Consider the following 21,930-nt stretch of genomic DNA (forward strand, 5'->3'; position numbering starts at 1 on the left):
TGAAAAATTACATAACCAATCAAACATAACTAGTAATTATTTTCTTCTGAAAATTACATAACCCAACGAGAGCTTCCTATTTCTCTAGCAATTTCTTCCTCCAATTTTGATAAACCTATTTTACAAATTAGTATTGTATTTAATGAAGAGGCAAAAATTTTAGCACATAAAATTTATAACTTATTTACCTCAGCTAAGCCAAACAGGCTCTTAACATGGCAAATTTCATTGGGCAATTATGTAAAATGTCAGTCCATCACTTACTATATTTTGGTCATATTTTTTTCCAAAAATTGGCTATGCATCCTTTCTTTATTCTTCTTCTTCTTCTTTTTTTCTTTAAAATTTGGTGTACCACAAAAGTGTTTCAAGCGATTAATATATTAAAAGACTCGAAACATCGAGAGAATTTTATATCTAAAATTTGAGACTATTTAAAGGTGATTTTGAGTTGGTCGAGATTGAATAGTCAGTGTATACTGTATACTTTATGTATAGTTGAGTTATATTCAGTTTTTTAAGTGTATCATAATGTATAGTAAGTGTATAGCTCATGTATAAGTAAACTATATTGTATATTCAGTATATATATTTTTTTATGATTTTTGACATTTTTACGTAAATAAAAACATGACTGTATATTTGAAACTATTACAATCATTTTACATTAAAAAATTTGTGTTTATATATGTTAACAACTTTAAACCCAAAGCTAAAATCAATACATGCATTTTATCTTCTTCTTTTTTTTAAGAAAAAAATATCTACTGGTGTGATTTATATTTTGTAAAGCTAGACGCATTTGTTCTATCAATATTTCACTTTAAAAACAATAATCATATATTTTTATCATATAAAGTCAATGCATCAAAAAGAAGAAGAAAAGCTCGATTGTTTATAGTTGATACTGACAAATGTTTAGATCGTTCATGGTAGAATCACTAGGTTAAATAAATAACATTCAACTCACTTATTAAAAAAATAAATTGAACACCCTTGATGAAATTTCTGGCTCTGCCACTGATCAGAGTTCTCGGATTCGAGCTCTGAATAATTTTTTGTTGGGAGTGCCACCCCGAATGGGCCCTAGAGTGAGCAATCCGAATTTAGTTGGGGCTCTAATGTGGGGTTCGAAGACTGGGTGACAAACAAATTTTAAAAAGGGATAATTGTACATAATAGCAAGCTATTAATTCAAATTAAATGCTATAAATATACTTTGATTTAATTGTACCCTATAGCAAACTATTGCTATTTTCGCCACTCTCCCTGGTGGAATCTCGCTCGCCACTCTCGTTTGGTGGTAGTCTCGCTCGTCTCTCTCGCTTTTATACAAACATAAATGTATAAAATGTGTTTGTGTTTGTATAAAGCGAGAGGAAATTGTATATATACATATATTTTTGTTCCCCTCTCTCCCCTCTCCCAGATCTCGCTCACCACCCTCTCCTCTCTCTCCCCTCTCCCAGATCTCGCTCGCCACCCTCTCCTCTCTCGCTTATACAAACAGAAACGAAATGTATAAATTGCGCTTCTGTTTGTATAAAGCGAAAGAAAATTGTATATACACATGCAAATACATATATCTTCGTCCTATACACTTATAATTATACAATACAAATATTTCTCTGCCCAATTTTCTTTTGTCTTTCTCTCTTTCTCATTTTATACATACACAGATTATACAATTGATCTTTTGTATACAACTGCTTTCTTTTGTATATGTATAACGAATTATACAACTGCTTTCTTTGTATATGTAAAGCGAATTATACAACTATTTTTTTTGTATATGTATAGCGAATTATACATATATATGTTTGCTATGGAGCGCAATTATGCAAACTTTGCTATAACATACAAATATGAATTTAATGTTTGCTATATGCTCTAAAAAAAAAAAAAAAACCCAATTTAGCAAAAAATAACTTTTAAACCTTGTAGTTTCCGTCAGCAGAAGAGAGGAAAAATGGAAGCCGGTGTTCTTCTCAGAGCTCTAAATCCTTTCAAATTCAGAGCAAAGTTTTCTGGATCATACACAATTCGATGTTCTTCATCTTCTTCCTCTATCAACATTCCCACTGGTTCGTTTCAAGGGTTTTTTTCTCTCTTTCTTTTATGCTTTTAATTCCACACTACTCTTATAAAATGTAATCTTGGCACACACCCACTAATTTTTATCTTGAATTATATACATACAGTGTGAAAATATTATTAAGATGCAATCTTGGCACACACCCACTAATTTTTAGCTTGAATTATATACATTTAGTAGAAAATATTATAAAGATGTATATTGTGAAAGTGGGGATTTTAAATCTTGGATTTTATGTTATTAGTAATGTAATGATATTGAATTTCTTGGTAGGGGCAGGGAAAGAAATGGGGAGGAGAGCATATGATGGATTGTTGTTGGATGCAGCAAATACACTTTTGCAATTGACAAAGCCAGTTGAAGAGACTTATGCTGTGATTGGCAAGAAATATGGTTTGTTGGTTCCTTCCTTTAATAGTAATATTTCACTTTCCAAATAGCAAAGGAGAAATCTTTTTTTAATCCCTTTTCCAATCCACTTCTTGGGTGAGACAGAAGTTGAGTTATTTGTTGTTTTGTGTGTGTGGGAGAGAGATGCAAGTTTAACTGGTCTATAGTGTAGAACTTCACCTTATTGATGATTGTAGATATAGCTTCCTCCATGTATCATCGTTGTTAACTGGGATGCCGAACTACACGTTCTGTTAGGATCGGAACCGGAGTAGTGCAGAATTAGCCAAGCAGTGTTGTAATGATAATAACAGTGAGTTAAGAAAATAAAGGACACAAATTTAGCGTGAATTAGTCAATATGACCTAATCCACAAACGTAGAGGAGGAATTTACCATATCAACCGGTACACATGAGAGAGTATAAAATTGGAGTAGATACTCTAATTAACCCAAGAGAATAACCTTACAAAGCCACTCCAAAGAAGAGGCTCACACAAAGTATTATCGAATATTAACTCTAGAATATACTTAACTCTCTATAACAAAAAACACTCAAGGAGACATTCTAACAATTTGTGGGATGATTCAAAGGAAGAAAGAATACCTATACTAATAGTGGAAAGTTCTAGGTCCCAAAGTAAAGAAAAAAGATGAAAGAACACACTTTTATTCTTTGGCTCAAAGTTGTAATGTTTTGAAACCAGGACACTTGTTGAAGTGTGTGACCATCTCATCTAAAAGTTTAAGTTGTTAGAGAGAGCACACTTTTATTATTGGTGTCCCATATCAGCGGGTTAAAAAGTCCTTGATCTCCTTATATGGTCTTGCGATCCTCCCCATGAGTTAAGCTTTTGGGGTTGAATTAAGTTTAGGTGCCATATCTTTACATGGTATCATAGCCAAACCTACCCAATTCATTATTTCCAATGTTGGCCCCCCTGTCTTATATTGTCCATGCTCCAAATGAGCAGTCTTGGGTGTGCTGGGGGAGTTGGTATCCCACATTGGGGGGCTTAAAGATCCTTAGTCTCCTTATATGGTCTTGGGAAATCCTCTCCCCATGAGCTAGATTTTGGGGTTAAAATGACTTAGGAAAAACTAGTAGGTTGTTTAATTTGAGAAAGAGAATTGATATATTATTGATTTGACGTGGACAAAGCAATAAAAGGAAATCGTGTTACAGAAATAAGAGAAGAAAAACAAGTGTCGGACACATTAGAAAAATGGACAATATTGCAAACGTGATCTTCTTAGTATGTAGGGGTCTTGGCAGTAAAAGGAAATCGTGTTACAGAAATAAGAGAAGAAAAATAAGTGTCGGACACATTAGAAAAATGGACAATATTGCAAACGTGATCTTCTTAGTATGTAGGGGTCTTGGTAGATCTGATAGATTTTCTCAAGGTGAAAATTGATAGAAGGGGTAGAAATCAAAGATTGTGAAGGGAAGGGGACTGGATTGATAGGAGGGATGGAAACCAAAGATTGTGAAGGAAGAGTGGGTGTAGGAGGTATCGGAGAAAGTGGATCAGGAGGAAATGAAGAAATAGGTGGAGGAGAGGATATAAAATGAAAATCAGGATCAGGTTTAATTAGTGAATTAGATGAGGAAAAATGGAAACACTAGGTTGAACAGTTGAAAAAGGATATATTTATTAAATTTTAGGTTTAGCAAACATAGAAATCATATTTGTATGCTATAGCTATAGTTTGTATAATTGCGCTCCATAGCAAACTTTATGCTTGCTATGGCTATTAATCTATATATTTGGGTATACATATACGTAAAAAATATGTATTTGGGTCTATTTGTATATTTCGATATACAAATGGGTCCTGCGTTTATATATTTCGGTATACAAATTGGGTCCTGCATTTGTATATTTCGGTATACAAATGGGTCTTGCATTTGTATATTTCGGTATACAAATGGGATGGCAAAAAACATGGATCATTTAATTTGAATTAATAGTTTGCTATTTCATACAATTTTCCCTATATTTATTCATAAAAAACAATATTTCTAGTATCAAAGTATTTTTGAGAATGTAAACTAAGTAACTTATGCCCCCAAGACCTAGCTCAAGTGGCAAAAGGTGGAGGATTTGTGGCTTAGGTCGCAGGTTCAAGCCCCACACCATGCCAAGCGAAGCCCGGTATTTAAGTGGAGAAGGGTAGAGGGGTGGGCCCATTATCTACCGAGTTTAGAAGGCTGTGATTGGTCCAAAGGGCGGGTCACAGACGGATTTCTCGGTTATCAAAAAAAAAAAAAACTAAGTAACTTATATCCCTTTTTCCCAAATGGATACCCAAGAAACATATCAGGCTCAACTCTAGGATCCAATTTAGATCTACCTTGGGAAAGAATAGAAGCAAAACCAAGACAACCAAAACCTTTCAAGTTAGAGTAATTTGGAGGATGACCAAACAGTTTTTCATATGGTGTTTGAAAAGATAATAATTTAGTCGGACATCTATTGATTAAACAAGTGGTTGTCATAAGACAATCCCCCAAAATTTCGGTAGAAGATGAGACTGAAAAAGCAAAGCTCTACAAACTTCCAAAATATGCCTATGTTTCCTCTCAACCACACCATTTTGTTATGGTGTGGCAACACAAGAAGTTTGATGAATGATGCCTTGTGAAGACGAAAATTAGAGGTTTCCAAACTTGAACCCAGTTCCCAAGCGTTGTTAGATCTAATGACCCTAACTTTCTTATTAAATTGTCTTTCGATCATTGCAAGGAACAATTTGAGAATAGAGAATACATTACTTTTAGTGGCTAATAAAAAAGTCCAAGTCTCTCTACTAAAATCATCCACTATTGTTGTAAAAATACTTATAACCATTGTAGGGGTTTTACAAGGCCCCCAAGTATCAATGTGGATTAAATCAAAAATTCGTTGAGATGAAAAATGACTAGTAGGAAAAGGAAGTTGGGATTGCTTTGCTAATCGACAAATAGAACAGAACAAGGAACAAAAAATTTTGAACAAACATAAACATGTATTCCATTGATATTCTGCATATTTGATGAAGGCATATGCCCCAAGCTTACATGTCGTAAGTTGCTTTGAACAACAGAAAGAGAAATACATGGCAAATTGGATTTATCATCCTTTAGGGAATGTAAACTAGAGCTAGGCTTACCCTTCGGGGTGGCCTAGTGGTTTGGGCTTGGGACTTCCATGTTGGAGGTCTCAAGTTCGAAACCCCTTGCCAACGAAAGCAAGGGGTTTGCCTTCTGGGTCGAGCTCGTAGCACCGGGCTTGCCTAGTGTGGGATACCTCTCCTATGTGGTTTGCGAGCTATTGCATAGGAGCGGGGGTTTTACCCTGTGCGCACCCAAAGAGTAGAGGCTATGGGTTTCCCTTATCATTAAAAAAAAAAACTAGAGCTAGACTTAGAGCAAGAATCGGCAGCATAAGAAAAACCGGAAGCCTATTCTTCAAGATTTTGAGACCATTTTGACTTTCACCAAGGAGCATTGGGCTCTTAATTAAAGGGCCCTGCATGAAACAATGAGAAGTAGTGAAAAATAATATATTAGAAAGTTGTTTGCTCAACTTGTGGTACAGACAATAAATTGAAATGGAAACTAGGCACATTCAATACATCATGAAGGCTAAATTTGAGAATATAGATCTTGAATGAGAAACCTTAACCCTTTGTGAATAAGCTAACAAAAGTAATTCTAGGCAATGGTTTTAGATTGAAAAAAAGTTTGTTGTTGCAACTCATGCTCAGTTGCACTTGAGTCTAATATCCACGTCTTTTTAGTGAAGGTTTTACAATTATATGAGTTCAGAGAGAAGGATTAAGGGTTAAAGTAATACCCGCATAGTTGACAAAAGCTATGATATCAGGATTATTCTCTCGATCCTTATTTTTTATCCGCTGAAGCATCTGCATGACCTGTGCAAGTTGCAACCGTGTGAGGAGTTTCATATGCTCCTTTGATTCTGTGCTAGTCATGAAAGAATCTCCCAAAAATTCATGAGAAGTCACAACATTATGAAAATTTCTTTGCTTAGTAAATTTAAAATTAGGTAGAAAACCATGTATTTTATGATATTTTCCAATGGTATGTCTTGTTTTCTTGCAATATCTACATGCAAGAGTAGACTTCTTGTTATCATAGTTCCCTTTTTGTCCCCTGAAATCAGTAGAAAATGGTCTTTGTCCATTGTTTCCCTGATTGACAGCTATGAATGAAGAAGATTCATTGGGAAATTTTATTTTGGACCTCGCTTTGCTTCTCCTTTTACATCAACAATGCATAAGCATTAGGTATGCATTAGGGATAGAAGGGAATGGTGAAATCATAAGTATATTACCTCTAGGTGCACAATAGAAGTCATTAAGTCCCATTAAAAATTGAACCAATCGTTCATCTTGCTTGCTTGGACTTAATGTTCTTTTCCTTTGCTTCGTAGGATCAAGCACAATTGCATGGAATAAAGAAATCCAAAGTATTAGTTCATTCCAAAGACGTTTCATCTTAGTGTAATAAGTAGCAATATGAGATGAACCCTGAACAAGGTGACTGAGTTCCTTTTGAAGCTAGAAAAGCTTAGCACTTGAACTCTGTCCAAACATGCCTTCTAATTCTGCCCACAATCTTTAGTTGTGGAAGAGTATATAACACTTTTAGAAATTTCTCTAGAAAGAGAGTTCAAGAGTCAGAAAATTACCATATTGTTTGCTCTGGACCAGGCACTATGCAAATTTGTACCTGCAGCAGGTTCTTGAGTTGATCCATCAATAAAACCTGACTTGTTTTTCTCGGTCAAGGCTATGAGACTGCCTCTCTTCCATCCCCCAAACTCTTGCCATCAAAAGTTGGATTAACCAAAAACATACTAGCAGAATCAGAAAGAGAACTGAAAGAAGGATGAGAAGGGTTTATGAGCATAACGTCTGTATTAGTCCCAATAAGAATGGGAACTTGAGTTTCACAAGATGTGTTTACAGGATCCACCATCGTAACAAATTATAGATTAGGAGAAATGAAGATAGGAGTAGAGATTGATGAAAATACATCTTTTTTTATGGTCTTGGTGTCCGGCCAACTTCCGTGCACTAATGAAAATACGTCTTGTGATACTCAAATTCCCATTCTTGCTGGAACTAATGCAACCATTGTGCTCATAAACCCTTCTCATCCTTTTTCATTTCTCGTTTTGATTCTCCTGGTATGTTGTTGGTTAATACAACTTTTAATGGCAAGATTTTTGGGGGTTTGGAAGAGAAGGATGCTTATAGCTTTGACTCGAAAAACAAGTTAGGTGTTGTTGATGGATCAACTCAAGAACCTGATACTGGTACAGATCTGCACAGTGTTTGGTCCAGAGCAAACAATATGGTAATTTCGCGGATCTTGAGCTTTCTTTCCAGAGAAATTTCTGAAAGTGTTATATACTCTTTCCACGGCTAAAGATCTGTTGGCAGATTTGGGCAAAGTTCAAGTGCTAAGCTTTTCCCGCTTCAAAAGGAACTCAGTGACCTAGATCATCTCATATTGCTACTTATTACACTAAGATGAAATGTCTTTGGGATGAACTAGATACTTTGGATTTCTTCATTCCATGCAATTGTGCTTCTTTCTTTGCTTCGCGGGAACAAGTAAAGAAAAAGAACATTAAGTCCAAGCAAGACGAATGATTGGTTCAATTTTTAATGGGACTTAATGACTCTTGTTTTGCACCTAAAGGTAATATACTTATGATTTCATCACTCATTTTTATTCCTAATGCTTATGCATCAATTCAGATTTTTGTGGTCCTTCTTTAACCACATTGAAAGGTGGTGTCAAGTGTAAGCTAGTAATGATTATTCAAGGAAAATTTGGATTTATTTTCTAAAACATCGAAGTGATGTTTTTCTAACTGCCAAACAATGGAAAGTTTTGATTGAAGGAAAACAACTTAAGCGGTTTAGAACAAATAATGACTTGGGATTTTGTAATTCTGAGTTTAACGAGTTTTGCGAGAATGAAGGAATTGCTCGACACCACAATGTGAGGATGACCCTCAACAAAATGGTGTTGCAGAACGGATCAACAAAATTCTTTTGGAAAGAACTCATTGCATGTTTTCAAAAGTTGGGTTGACAAATGCCTTTTTGGGTAGAGGCTATATGGAAGATCTAGAATCAGTAATGAATGCTTTAGGCACCTTGTAATTTTTGTTATTTAGGATTGAAGATCTTCCTGATACTCTCCTTTTATTTGTAATTAGTAAACCTCAGGTTTGATTTTTTGGAATATAATACAAGACTGTTACCTTCTCAAAAAAAAAAAGAGGCTATATCTACAACACGTTGTATTGTCAATCGTGCTCCATCTACACCTTTGAACTTTGGTTAGGTGCTCCTGTTGATTATTATGGTTTAAAAATATCTGGTTGCTAAGCACACGTGCTTGTAAATGATTGAAATTTGGAGGCAAGGGCTAAAAAGAGCATTTTCCTAGGGTATGCATTTGGAGAGAAAGGATGCATACTATGGTGTGTCCTGATCCCATGTCACTAAAATTTATAATTTGAGAGATGTAACCTTTGATGGTGTCCTGATCCTATCCCAAAAGAGAGTCTTCTAGTTTTTGTAATACAGGTAAAGGAAGACTACATAGGAACAGGGCCAAATACGATATACAAGTGGGACCTGCACTATGAGCAAGCTGTGCGAAAAACTGCTGCGCCTCAACGCATTTCGGGGAGAACCAGCTAGCTCTGGGTTTGAGTGGCATTTCACCCCTAACCACAACTCATCCGCTGATTCTTCAACATCAGTCGGTTCGGAGGCGCTTCGAGTTAGCGAAGCGCTGGAGTAGCGCTGGAGTAGCGCCGAAGCCCTATGTGCTATAATGCTGAGCCAAGGACGCTCCGCCTTCTCTATAGAAGCAGTCAACTGAGTTCTGAACGAATTAGCTCAAGGTTGAGATCAACATTCCTTATGAGCCAAGCTCATCAACTGTGGAACAAAATACAGTTGAAAACCTGAAGATGAACCAAAAGTTAAACTCCAGAAGTCGCAACTTCTATATTCCATATTCACGCATAGACCAAGAAGACAATCCAAAACCAGGAAGCTGTGGAGATTATATTGCATTTGCTTTTTAAGTTGCACAAGAAACTGAAGAAATCGGAGAACCATCAAAGCACTCTGAAGCAATTTTGAGCGTGGATTCAGCCAAAAGGCTGATTGCAAGGAATGAAGAAATCAAGTCTCTCCACAAAATAGTACTTGGTCTTTTGTGAAGCCACCATCAGAAAAGATAATTGTTAGTTGCAAATGGGTCTTAAAGAAAAAATAAAGGTATTCCAGGGGTTGCAAATGAAAGGTATAAGTTACGGTTAGTTACAAAGAGCTATATTCAGGTAAAAGGGGTTGAAGCCACAGAATAGAAGTATTTTCTTTTTTCTTTACTTGGGGACCATAAACTTTCCGCTGTAAGAATAAGTCTTCTTTCTATGCTGTTTCAGAAGCGGAAGACTTTCTGACTGTGTCTACCTTTATATCAGATCAATATTTTAGCAGAAGATGGCCTTGTTATTCAGCCAAGAGTCAGCTATAAGCTAAAGGATCAAACATGTAGTACTAGTATTCGACTTGTATCTACATGAAGTCCTAAATTGTGCAGCAGAAAACAATAGCAATTATGTGAACCAACTTCAGAATAGTTTCCCTGGAACGTTGTAGTGAGCCTAAATGTGTTTTTCCTTATCCTTTTCTTCAAGCAAGCGTTTTTATCCAGTGCAGAAAAAGTCAAGAGAGCACATAAATATCTCTATGTTTTTTCAGAACGATTGCTAAAAGTACTTTGTCTAATTTTAGGGCTGACAACTTCTCCAGCCGAAATAAAGCAAGGTTTCAAAAGAGCTTTTTCTGCTCCCTGGCCAGAAAATCTTCGTTATCAGGTTGCAACTTTGCTGGAGTTTATGCTCATTTGTCACATGTGAAAAATCAGTCTCTTTTGACTGGGAAAATCCAACATGCCTGATGTCATTAAGTATTTGTTTATTTGAAAACTGGAACTTTTTCTTATATTCTCATGTTATATGTTTCCTCTTCTTGGTCTTACCCCTCCTTCGCTTTCTCTCGTTGGGTTTCCCATGCAAATATTAGCAAGCCATTTTAGCTTGTGATGACTTAGTTCTTACATGTAATATTGTAGAAATGACTAGCTAAAGAGATTGATAGTTTGAAATGAGGTAATTTGGCCTTCCCCTGCCTTTGTTGTGGACAGAGCACTTTAAACATGATTCAGCAATGAGAAAATTATGCTGGTATCCTGAGTTAATTTTGGATACAAAGATGAATAAACTCTTGGAATACTGATTACTTGTGGAAAGTTGTCCTTTTTGAAATGTACTATGTCGGTGTATTCTGCATATCTGTATGAATCGGATGTGGTTTTTCTTTATGAAGCAAAAAAGTTGCAGTCCGTGCACCTCCATTTGTCCAGTCACTGAATTATTTAAAATGTCCTAAAATTGAATTGTTGGTTAAAGTTCATATTTCCATTATAATGTTTACTGTTCCTTTGACATTATTAATCAACTGAAGATTATGTACAATTGGCAGGATGATGGACGGCCTTTCTGGAAGCTTGTAGTTTCTGAAGCAACTGGTTGTAGTGACGATACCTACTTTGAAGAAGTATACCAGGTCATTTCTTGCTAGTAGCTACCTTGATGAAGTCTAAAACATTTTATAGAAATTTGAAGTTAGAAATGACTGCTTTACCTGAAGTGTTTGCTTTAATCAGCACTATGCAAGTGGCGAGGCATGGCATCTTCCAGCTGGAGCTTATGACACAATACTGATTCTGAAACGTTCAGGAGGTTATCGAGTATCTGCATTACTTCACTTCTGACATAAGATTTGTGTAATGAACTTCTCTTGCCATCCTTTTGTTTCTGAATTACTGAACCTTGGGACAGTCAAACTGGCCGTTGTATCCAACTTTGACACCCGGTTGAGGAAGATTTTGAAAGATCTGAATGTGTTGGATCTGTAAGCATCAATCCTTTCTTATATTTTTTCCCCGTTATTAAAGAACAGTTGGAGCTTAAACCACTTTATGTCGGTTGTCAATTATATTCCTTGATCTTGAATGTCAGTACCTAATTACATAGCAAACTAAATGGTCTTTGAGCCTTGCAATGAATTTAACCCCTTCAAATTTACTAAGAATTCTCCTCGGCATGAAATGGCAGGGGCAATGCCTGCTTGAAATTTTGAAGATGCGTTGTTTACTTTTGTGTTCTCTCTATCCACAGATTTGATGCTGTCATCATATCGTCAGAGGTTGGACATGAAAAACCAGATACAAAGATATTCAGAGCTGCTTTAGGTATGTGGTACAAATACTTGTACATCTTTCATTAACACAGTGATAGAAGGTATCTCTACTTTAGCATTGTTCTTTTTTTGTTTAATATTTTAATCTGACTTCTTTAACAACTCTTTCGAGTTATATTATGACCCTGGGTGAGGCTTATTAAAATTATAAATTGATACTAATACATTTGTCAAATAAACCTGATACTGGATACAAGAAGTTCCACTTACCATGTTCTGCAATGTTGTAGATCAGATCAGTGTGGAAGCAATGAAAACTGTTCATGTCGGAGATGATGAAAAGGCTGATAAAGGGGGAGCAAATGCTGCTGGAATTGACTGCTGGTGAGCTTCTGAAAGTCTTGTTATATTTAAATTTCGATAACTTCCTTAGCAAATGTCTAGTGCAACAAAAAGATAGTGCTAATGTTGTAGTTGCCCCATAAAAACCGTTCACTTTAATATTTTTAACTGTTGAATATCAATTATCAGCAAGACAAAATTTAAGTCTTCTGTTACTTTTCACCAACCATACAAAGGATGTCAACATGTCTTATGGTTTTGAAATTTTCGTTCACAAAAATGTGCCTTTCAGGCTATGGGGTGTAGATGTTAAATCATTTGCAGATATACAGAACCGCATTCTAACAGGGCCCTAGCTTTTTTTCATATTGGCTCTGACATTTGAATGGTAAGCAAAAGAGCTTCTGTTCCTTTTCCTTTTTCATTTCCATGTAAAACGGCATCTCATTCGAATAAAAGACACTAATATCTCGCCATTGTTTGCAGATACAACTGGACTACAATCACGTATTACTTTTAGAGGGAAGCGTCAAAATCTTGTTGTTTTTGGGTGATCAGTACGTTATCGATTAATCATCTGTTTCAATTCTAAATTACAAAGTTTAATGTTTGGCTATAGGGGCTTTTCATAAGCTTCATACTTGTAGTTTTGCATAGTTGTATTGTTATTAGACCATCGTAATAAGAGAAACATCTATGAGCAGTCGAAATTGTCTCTCTTCTTAGGGAATGATTCAGTAAGCAATCTTGATGCAAAATTGCTTTGGTTACCGTTTGTTGCTACTGTTCTCTCCTACTTCAGTTTTAGCATGGCTTCTTCACTACTGTATTTCCTTTCAATATTTGTTATTATGCTTTACTTGACCTTAGGGTCTGTTGGAAACATCTCTACCTTCACAACGTAGAGGCAAGGATGCGTACACACTACCCTTCCTAAACCTCACTTATGAGGTTACGCTGAGTATGTTATTGTTGATTAAGTAAGCAATCTGAAAATTCACCCTAATGTTCATTCCTTTTGAATTCCCAGTTCTGTCGACTTATTTTGGTTGTACTTTCCCTCCTTACAACTTTGAGTATTTGTTGCTTAGTGTGATTTACCAAACTAGTTGAAGTAAGTAGCATGTAAAGCTAATTGGAGAAGCTCAATTTTCTCTTCTTTACTTTGTAGCCTTTCTCTGGGCCTTGCAAAATGCTTTGTGCACCAAGCTTGACGTTTTTCCCACTTTGTGGCTTATCTATACATCTTAACTTTGAAACAGAAAGTACAACTGAGCAAGCAACTCACAGTGGAACTTATTTCAAAAGCATATGATCATGTCATTGGAGCTCATTATTTCACCTGCAAACTTCAAATATAAATTTTGAATTTTAAAAAACTATTTTCAGAGTTCTTCCAAGTTTTTACTCATAAAACTTCAATTCTACTTTTTCATGTTTCAACCAAATCGTGTAAACACCTACTAATTCTTTCACACGTCCACTTAAAACTAGAGTGGGAAGGCTGGACTCTAAACAAGCTGTCACAAAACGCCATCAGCCCGGATCAAACGGCTTGAAAGAATCGTTATTCTAATTACCCTTTAAATGACCTGATAGATTGAAAATATTTATAATTCTGTGAAATCTCAAAACTAGATATCAAATGAAGGACTGGAACAAGCAAAATGTATGACATAGCCTTCATAACAAGGGCCCCTGCAGCTAACATATCAACTGAGGCTAACCATGACATGTTATAGCTCATTCCATTAAATGTTTTAGCAAGCATTATGATACTTTGCATGTAATCTGCAGAAACAACTGCATCCACTGAAGCTCTATTACTGGTACAGAAATATAAGGGGTAGAGAATATTCCAGTATTAATTATATCAACTCTACCAATAAGCTTAAGAAAGTCGCTAATTATGACTTGCTCAAAGTTCCTAAAGACAAGTCCAGGTGAAGAATTTCTTATGCAAGGTAGCGATACAATCGTCTATCTGCATTATCCCTTTCCAAGAAATCTCTCTCAATAAGTGACTCAATCCGTTTCTTAATCTCCCCTGGATTTGCCAAGAAACGAGATTGCAATTGCTTTGTAACTTCAGCAATGATGTTGTTGTGATCTAATACCTTTCTGGATTTCATGATCCTCACTATAGCAGCTTCAATCTGGGGCTTTCTGTCTTCTTCCACCCTCTGACGTGTCTCCTGCTTTTCAGGCTCGGATTCCTTCTGTGCAACTACAGTTCCTATCTTGACCTTGTAAAACTTGCTTGTAAACTTATCATTGACGAAAAAGGCATCATCCTCCCCGATATCCTTACTCATCGGTTCTTTCCGGAGAACATTCTTTCCCTTAACACATGCCAGGGACTGCAAGCACCTTTTCAGATCAGATGAAGGGATCTCCGTGGCCTGTTCAATCTCCTTGTACATTAGCCGATCAGCATTGTTGAAGAGCATGAGTACACACATTTGGTAAGTAGAGACATTAAGCTCATGCTTCTGGCCCTTCCCAAATGTCGCTTTTAAATCAGCAGTGCCCATGTTAGTTTGCCAGGATAACCGTCGGCCGGTATGGGTCCCAAGGTAATATGACCGGAACTTCTCACACAGAGCTGATAATTCAGCTGGCAAATTGCAGGTGACACCAGGTTGAGTAGGCCACGATCCCGTAGTGAGAACCTGGACAACCAATGAGGGGCCATCTCCCAATTCAGTACCATATGCTGTATGAAATCCTTGCATTGTGTCCTGAGAGGTTTTCATGTCAGTAAACATGCCCTCTAATTTGGAAGTGAACTGATAACCACATTCTGTCTTCAACTTAACAATCAGACTTCTCTCAGCATCATCAGAAACTGTTTTTCCTGAAAGCAGTCGCTTTGCCAAGTGCTGTTTATAGTACTTCTCAAATACATCTTTTTCTTGTAAGTAACGGAAGAGCATCATCACCTTGTCAAGAATAACTTCAACATCTTCCTCACTGACTCCTTTAAGGCCTTTCCGCAATTTTTCATCCACAAATAATGAAATAAACTCAGGAGAACGTGGATTGAGGTTAATGAAGAACTCAAAAGATGAGTTTAAGGCATTTTGGAAAGTCTTGTCATTATTGAATGCCAAGATTATTACGTTATCATATTTATCCTTCTCATTCAAGAGACACTGGACAAATTCGACAGGATCTTTCAGCTTCTCAGGATCGGTAACGAGCTGTTTACCTATCTCTCTGATGTGAGAAGTCATTACATCTCTTATTGTTGCAAGGCCATTAGTAACTCTACGGAATAAGTTGTACATTCTTCTCAAATCCTCATATTTATCATCAAGAAGCATATTCACCAAACCTGAGTTTTCCATATGGACAAGCCTAGGCATATGGTTCTCAATCATCTCTTTCTCCACCACATTAGTGATCTTCGCTTCAGTCTTCGGATCCAAGTAGTGTGACACCCTCTCAATTTCTTCGGTTAAACGCTTTTCAGCTTTCTTGAGGTAGTCTCCACAGTCGCAACATTCAATGAACTTCTGAGACTCGGCTCTGTAAAAATCAGCTGATATTTCAAGGAAAGGTTTTTCAAAGTCTTCCTGGTACACAGATGGTCCTAAATCCATAAACATTTTAATTATATTTCTCATCAGTCCCCGGTTAATTACTTCACCATCCCTTTCTTTGAGTATAAGTTCAAGAAGCGTACTCAGAAGTCTCATCTGAATATTACTCGAACGTACTATGTTATCGCGCCAAAGATTCAGCCCAAGCTCATGAACAGGGGTTTTATGGGTACTCGGAATGAAGGTCCTGTCCATGTACATCAGAATGTCCCGTATCATTTGCAATGCCTTATTATGATCTGCCCATTGCCTATTCAGCTCTTCCAAGAATAAATCACCTTGGGCGGACTCTATGGATTTAGAGATACGTTGTAGGTGGAAAGTAATTGTAAATACAAGTCCAGAATACAGCTTCTCACCAAATTTGTGTAACACCATATTATAAGCATTTCTGCATTGACAGAAGATATCCCAATATCAAAAATAGTCTATTCAAGCATGCAAAAAAAAGAAAGGAACTAAAGAGTTTTGGAAACGAAAGTGAAGAGAAGGAGCAGGACAACCACAAAGCAACAGATCATTAAGACTGTAAAGGTGTCTTTATATATCAACAAAATGACAACAGTTAGACCAAGCAAAGGAGTCGATGATGCTCAGGATATGGTAAGCGTTAAAATTTAGGCTTTAGGAAAGTCTAGATCACCCTAAGACATCTAATAGCCTCAGTTGAGAAGGAAGAATGAAGCTAACAGCAAGAAGGGGCACATTCTCTGCTAGACTGATGATTTCTCTATGAACAGAACCAATAAAGATCTTTGTCTTTCTTTACCTCAGTAACAAATTAAAACAGTCCATAACCAAACAGCCTTTCCAGTTTAATTATCTATTCAAGTTGCAGGAAAAAAAAGAACAAAAGACAGTGGAATTGTGAATCGCTGAACTTGACCCAATGCAATCCATGGCCGCTGACAATTTATTAATACTCTAAGGGGTCGTTTGGTTGGGACAAGTTATCTGGGATAAGTTGTTCCACCATGTATATGTGATAACTTATCCCATCACTAAGGTATAACCGGTGGAATAAACAATCCCAGGATTGCCTAATACCTCCAACCAAACATAGGATAAAATAGTCCTGCATTTTATCCCTGGGATTATTATGCCTTATACCTCACACCAAACGACTCCTAAGCGCTGGATTTCTGCCTGATTTTGAATTCTAAAATCGTTTAGCTTTTCGAGAAAAGAGTCTCAAAAAATGTAATCCTACCTATGGACCTTAATGCTCATATTTTATGCATTACTTCTCCTACACTATATAAGTCACATTAAAACATGATATATATTCTCATCGGGGCGTAGAGGCGTGGTGGGCAGTAAAATAGATGCCTGGATTTATTGACATAGCCAGTTTGGTCATTGAAGTTGAAAAAAGTATTTGGAAGCTGATGAATTGTGTTTGGACATGAATTTCACTTGGGGTGTGTGTGTGTGTGTGTGAGGGGGGGGGGGGGGGGGGCGTAGATTTATGGGTTAAAATCATTTCACTTGGAGATACTCCTCAAACTAGCTTTTTGACTTTAAATTCTCTATTTCAATTTCAATTTCAATTGAAAAACAAATATTGATTTACAAATAATGAAATATTTGCAGATAATAAGTATGTTCAGACGTCAGCTTATCATCTCTGTGTGGAATTTCCTTATTAGCTTTTCTAGTAATTACACATTGAATAACCTTTATGGCAGATGGATTGTGAGCTTAAAATTATGACACTTTAGTAATCTCAAACTCCACGCCCAACTCGTCTTGTTCAAGGATTACTACACAAGTGAATTTTGATGCACCAGAACCATTTCATTCCAGAGCTTGGTGATGGAGTTTGAATGAAATGAAAATAGTATAAATGACTGGAACACAAAACTGTGAACTTTTATATAGGAGAGAAAAAGCCAGCAAACGATATCAAGGTGAGGTAGATTTAGAGGAATGGAAAGAGTTAGTAGGAAGAAATCCTTGTCAAAGAGACTAGTAGAGCATTCGAAGGGAGGGGAAGGAAACTAACTGTCAAGGGGGAGTAGGGGCAGTTGAGGAGAATTGGTGGGGGAAGGGTCAATGGTTATCTGGTCGCGATTTTCAGGAGAAGGCCGAGGATAGAAAGGACATCTCATACTCATAGTCTATTCTTGATTCCATCCTTCAATGGATTGAAACTTCTCCCCGCTTGACAAATGAATGAAAACTTGTCATTTCGACAAAATAGAATGCATCCTGAAATAATGACACTGAATCCAGATAGCAACCATCACCATAGAAATGGAATTGTATTTTATTTTGTAATAATTGGCCACCTAACAGGTTGTAAGATCATAAGTTTTTCCCCAAAAAAGAAAAATTAAAGAACTTACCTGCTACAATTGAGACTAATCAAAGCTCTTTTTAAAAACAAATTGAGACTCTAATCAAAACTCTTTTAGCTTTTGAGTTTCTGAATCTAGATACCGCACATGGAAGCAAAATATCTATATAAGATATAGTATTTACACTTACCTCAGTACAGTGTCTCCATGATTAGGGTTTAGTGCAGTGTTTTTAAAGTGAAATACTAAACACGTATAGATTCAGCACTATAATCATCCAGTTGTAATATAACTAATTTCAGCACACCCAAGGGTGTGACCTAGTGGTCAATGAAGTGGGTTGAGAACCATAAGGTCTCGGGTTCAAATTCCAACACAGACAAAAACACCAGCATCACATCTGTCCTAGCCGAACAAAGTTGCCTGGTTTCTATTGTTTGTGGGTGGTGGCGGGTATCCCATGGAATTAGTCGAGGTGTGTAAAAGTTGGTACGTACACCACAGTCATAAAAAAACAACTAATTTCAGCATTTAATAAACGATAACACATACATTAATTCAAATCCTCAGAACTGAGATTCCAAAAACTAACCACTTCTTGTTGATAGCACTTTGCACTTCAAGTGCACACTTCTCTAAAGCACATGACTTCACTCGTAAAGCGACAACCCCTAGTTTCACATTGCCAAATTGACCTTAACAAGAAAATACTAATTTATGAGCGAAGTAGTATTGGAATAACTTGGACTCAATTAGAGTAGAACGATTTCAGTTCCCAACTCCCTTTTATTATCAAAAAAATCAGTAAAGAAGGAAGGTTATCTGACAAGATGTGCAACTTGATGAAAAGAAAACATCGATTTACACAAGCTGATCATGGAAGTTGACATATATTCCTTATAATCAATTTTCACATGTTAAATCAGACTCAAAAATTTCAATTTCTTGATTAGTAAGAAGAGTATAGAAGGGGGAAAAATAGTTTTGTCTTTTGTAAAGCTCAAATTCTCTTCATGGTAAAAGCCATAAAGGTTCGAGATTGGTCTGTGGTTCACAAAAGGCTATACCACAACGAATTTGTTTGGACAAATCAGTACTACACTAATTTACGTGAAAAATCATAAAAAACTTTTCTATGTATGCACAGCATACAGAACAGAAGAAGATTAGTGTTCACTTCACTACAACATTATACCAGCACAGCGGAGTCATTAAAGAGTATGATTTTACTGCTCAAGTTTGTTAAAGTATGTCCAGTGGAAAAGCAACTTTTGCTTTTATGAGCATTTGAACCATTCATTTTCATTTCTATCTGATTAGTGGATTATTTTCTAATTCCACACTCTGTTATATATAGTTTCACCACTGTCCAATGCTATAGGCTGGTATTTCTAGCATCATTACGGTCTAAAGCTTCAAGAACGTATCACCCTTTCTGGCTCCACTTACAAAGTTCTTTGCAATTTTTTAAAAGAACGATAAATCTCCTATGATTAGCTGGCACATGGTTTGAAACTCGGTTGCTAATGGGTCAGCCTCTCTATCCTTCTCTGCTTAACTAACAGGCTTTTGTTAGTCTAGTCTCCAGAACTCAGGAACTCTTTTTAACAAAAAGAATTCCAGCATAACGCAGATTTTACAACCTCGCAGTTAGGGGCTACTTTTCCATGTGGTCTTGCATTTAGAAAATTACACATCTTAGTTGTAGTTAAAGATGGCCAAGGTAACCCCAGAATGAATCACCTAAGCTCCTATAGGCTCGAATTATCTTTTAAATGAAAAAGACAAATGAGGAAAGAAAACTTGATTAGGTCAAGTATCAATGGCTGGGTAAAAGTTTTAGAATCATTTAATCAGTTTCAACAACGATAGTATATATAAAATCAGGCATATTGAGGTACTGGTGTGCATCGGTCGGTTTAATTTATCGGTTTTTGGTTTGTGAACTCAAACCAGTAAGATATTTATTATTAGTTTTCGATTAATCGATTTTTGGTTTAACCAATAAGAAAATAAAAAAATAAAAAAATATAATCATATATACACGATGTTCAAAAAATAGAAATAATAGTAGCAAGAATAGAAGTGCATCACAAATTTCTACATTGATCACTTATGTTTTAAGACAGAATTGTTTGAATACCTTCAAAAGACTCATGCAATGAATTGCAGAAATAACATTAATTGTTTGTCTTTGTCACAATCAAATCTAAAATTGAGAAGAGAGAAGGTATCATAATAGAGAGACAGAGAGGCTAGTTTGTGTTGTCAAAGATATAACACATCGATTTCTGTGATCTATGATATATCAAACACGACAAAGATGTCGGATAACCTTTCTTTTAGGATAAGCACAAAGATCAAACAAAATGACAAAAAAGCACCTAGATACCAATCAAGAAGACAAGCAAGCATTTCCCTGTCCACAGTTTCATTACAACCAAATAATGTAGGTTGATGCCAGGGGCAGAGCTACGATAATTCCAGGGTGGTCAGCCAAACCACCTTCGCCGGAAAATTACACAATATAGAGGTCAAATCTTACTTTATATTGGTATATGTAGCATTTTGAACACCCTTAGAACCAATATAAAACATTAGCTCAATGGCAAAGGTGTGCGCAAAGTTTACACGGAGCCCAGGACTTCAATTAACTATCCAAAGTTTGAACACCCTTGGTGAAATTTCTGACTACGCCACAACTTGTTGCATACATCCGCCAAACATTAATTGGATCTATATTTTTTCTCCACATTCTCAGTCTTGAAGAAACTTGAGGTACTAACAAGGGGAGGAAACTGAACAAGAAACTACGTGATGCTTCATTCACAAGCTAGTTGGAATTGGCTTTTAAATTCTCTCTAAACATTCGCACTCTATTCGGAGCTCATTCCCATACATTTAACACTACATAGGGGGTGTTGATATAGTGCTTCACACTAGACACGGAGATTCAGGATTTAAACTTTATGAATTCTGAATTGTAGAACAATGACCTCAAGTGCTAACATCTAGGTTCTAAACTTAATTTTTTTGTACATATTTAGTGATTTCTTAACACCGATTTAAAAAATTTCAGCCAAAGCTACTGGATTCTGCGGAACCACCTTTATGGCGGGCATACCCAACTAATCCAGAATTAGAGGATTCATCCAAAGTTACAAGTTAAGCAGTCAATTAAGCAATCTCCTACTCTATCAATAGACAATTTAAGAAACGAAATTAATTTAGACCTGTAAAGCTCTTCAAAGCTGAGGCCACTGGCGTTGTGATTATAAATCTCATGAATAGCATGCTCCAGTATTTTCCAAGTCTTGTCTGCATATTTCGGATCAACCACTACTTTGTGCTTAAACGCCTCTATCTGAAAATTCCTCTTTTTCTGATTACTACTCATTCTATATCCAATTTCTATCTAAAAAAAAAACCAGAAAAAGAAAAGCTGAACTAAAGCTATAATAATGGTGAATCTATCAATTCTGATGGAATTTAACACAAAACAAGCACTAAAGATTCAAGATTTCCCTTTTAATGGTATATTTTATACAAACCAGATAAAGAAAAATCAAGAAAACAGATTACAGAGATTTATGAGATGATGTTTTCTTGAAAAAAGTTGAGATTTTTAAAGCACAAAATTTGAGAACTAGGGTTATGAAAATGGTGGGGGTAGGGGTGGGGTGGTGGGGAGGAAGAATAAAGAGCAAGATTGAGTGATAAGTAAAAGTAATCCAACCAATTGGGTTAAAGATTTTTTGAAAGAAAACTTGAAATAGAAGAAGAGGTATATGCATTGAAAAAAAAATTTATATCAAAGAGTATATTTATAGTAATAAAAGAAAATTTCAATTATTTTTATAGTAAAATCATTGCTTCTAATTCATGAA

General features: G+C 36.2%; 2 protein-coding genes across 3 annotated transcripts; one reads left to right on the plus strand and one right to left on the minus strand.

Annotated features, from left to right (window-relative positions):
* The first annotated feature begins 1,955 nt into the window (after nucleotides 1-1,955).
* LOC125834235 (uncharacterized) lies at nucleotides 1,956-12,908 on the plus strand. Of its 2 annotated transcripts, none has more exons than XM_049513404.1 (10): nucleotides 1,956-2,084; nucleotides 2,375-2,488; nucleotides 10,327-10,409; nucleotides 11,077-11,160; nucleotides 11,261-11,336; nucleotides 11,436-11,508; nucleotides 11,775-11,848; nucleotides 12,087-12,180; nucleotides 12,431-12,526; nucleotides 12,625-12,908. In XM_049513404.1, the coding sequence occupies exons 1-9, from the start codon at nucleotides 1,970-1,972 to the stop codon at nucleotides 12,492-12,494; spliced, it is 777 nt and encodes a 258-aa protein (XP_049369361.1). In that variant the 5' UTR covers nucleotides 1,956-1,969; the 3' UTR covers nucleotides 12,495-12,526; nucleotides 12,625-12,908. The 2 variants fall into 2 exon arrangements, with proteins under 2 accessions (XP_049369361.1, XP_049369360.1); XM_049513403.1 differs by having other exon boundaries at nucleotides 1,959-2,084; nucleotides 2,369-2,488.
* A 1,011-nt stretch (nucleotides 12,909-13,919) lies between these two features.
* On the minus strand, nucleotides 13,920-21,705 carry LOC125834233 (cullin-3A-like). Its single transcript, XM_049513401.1, has 2 exons — nucleotides 21,277-21,705; nucleotides 13,920-16,134 (listed from the first exon to the last, which is right to left on the minus strand). Exons 1-2 carry the CDS (start codon nucleotides 21,438-21,440, stop codon nucleotides 14,094-14,096), a joined length of 2,205 nt encoding a protein of 734 aa, XP_049369358.1. The 5' UTR covers nucleotides 21,441-21,705; the 3' UTR covers nucleotides 13,920-14,093.
* Between the last annotated feature and the right edge of the window lie 225 nt (nucleotides 21,706-21,930).

Source organism: Solanum verrucosum, unplaced genomic scaffold (assembly GCF_900185275.1).
Source record: "Solanum verrucosum unplaced genomic scaffold, falcon-dt-bn FXZP01000026.1, whole genome shotgun sequence".
Classification (NCBI taxonomy): domain Eukaryota; kingdom Viridiplantae; phylum Streptophyta; class Magnoliopsida; order Solanales; family Solanaceae; genus Solanum; species Solanum verrucosum.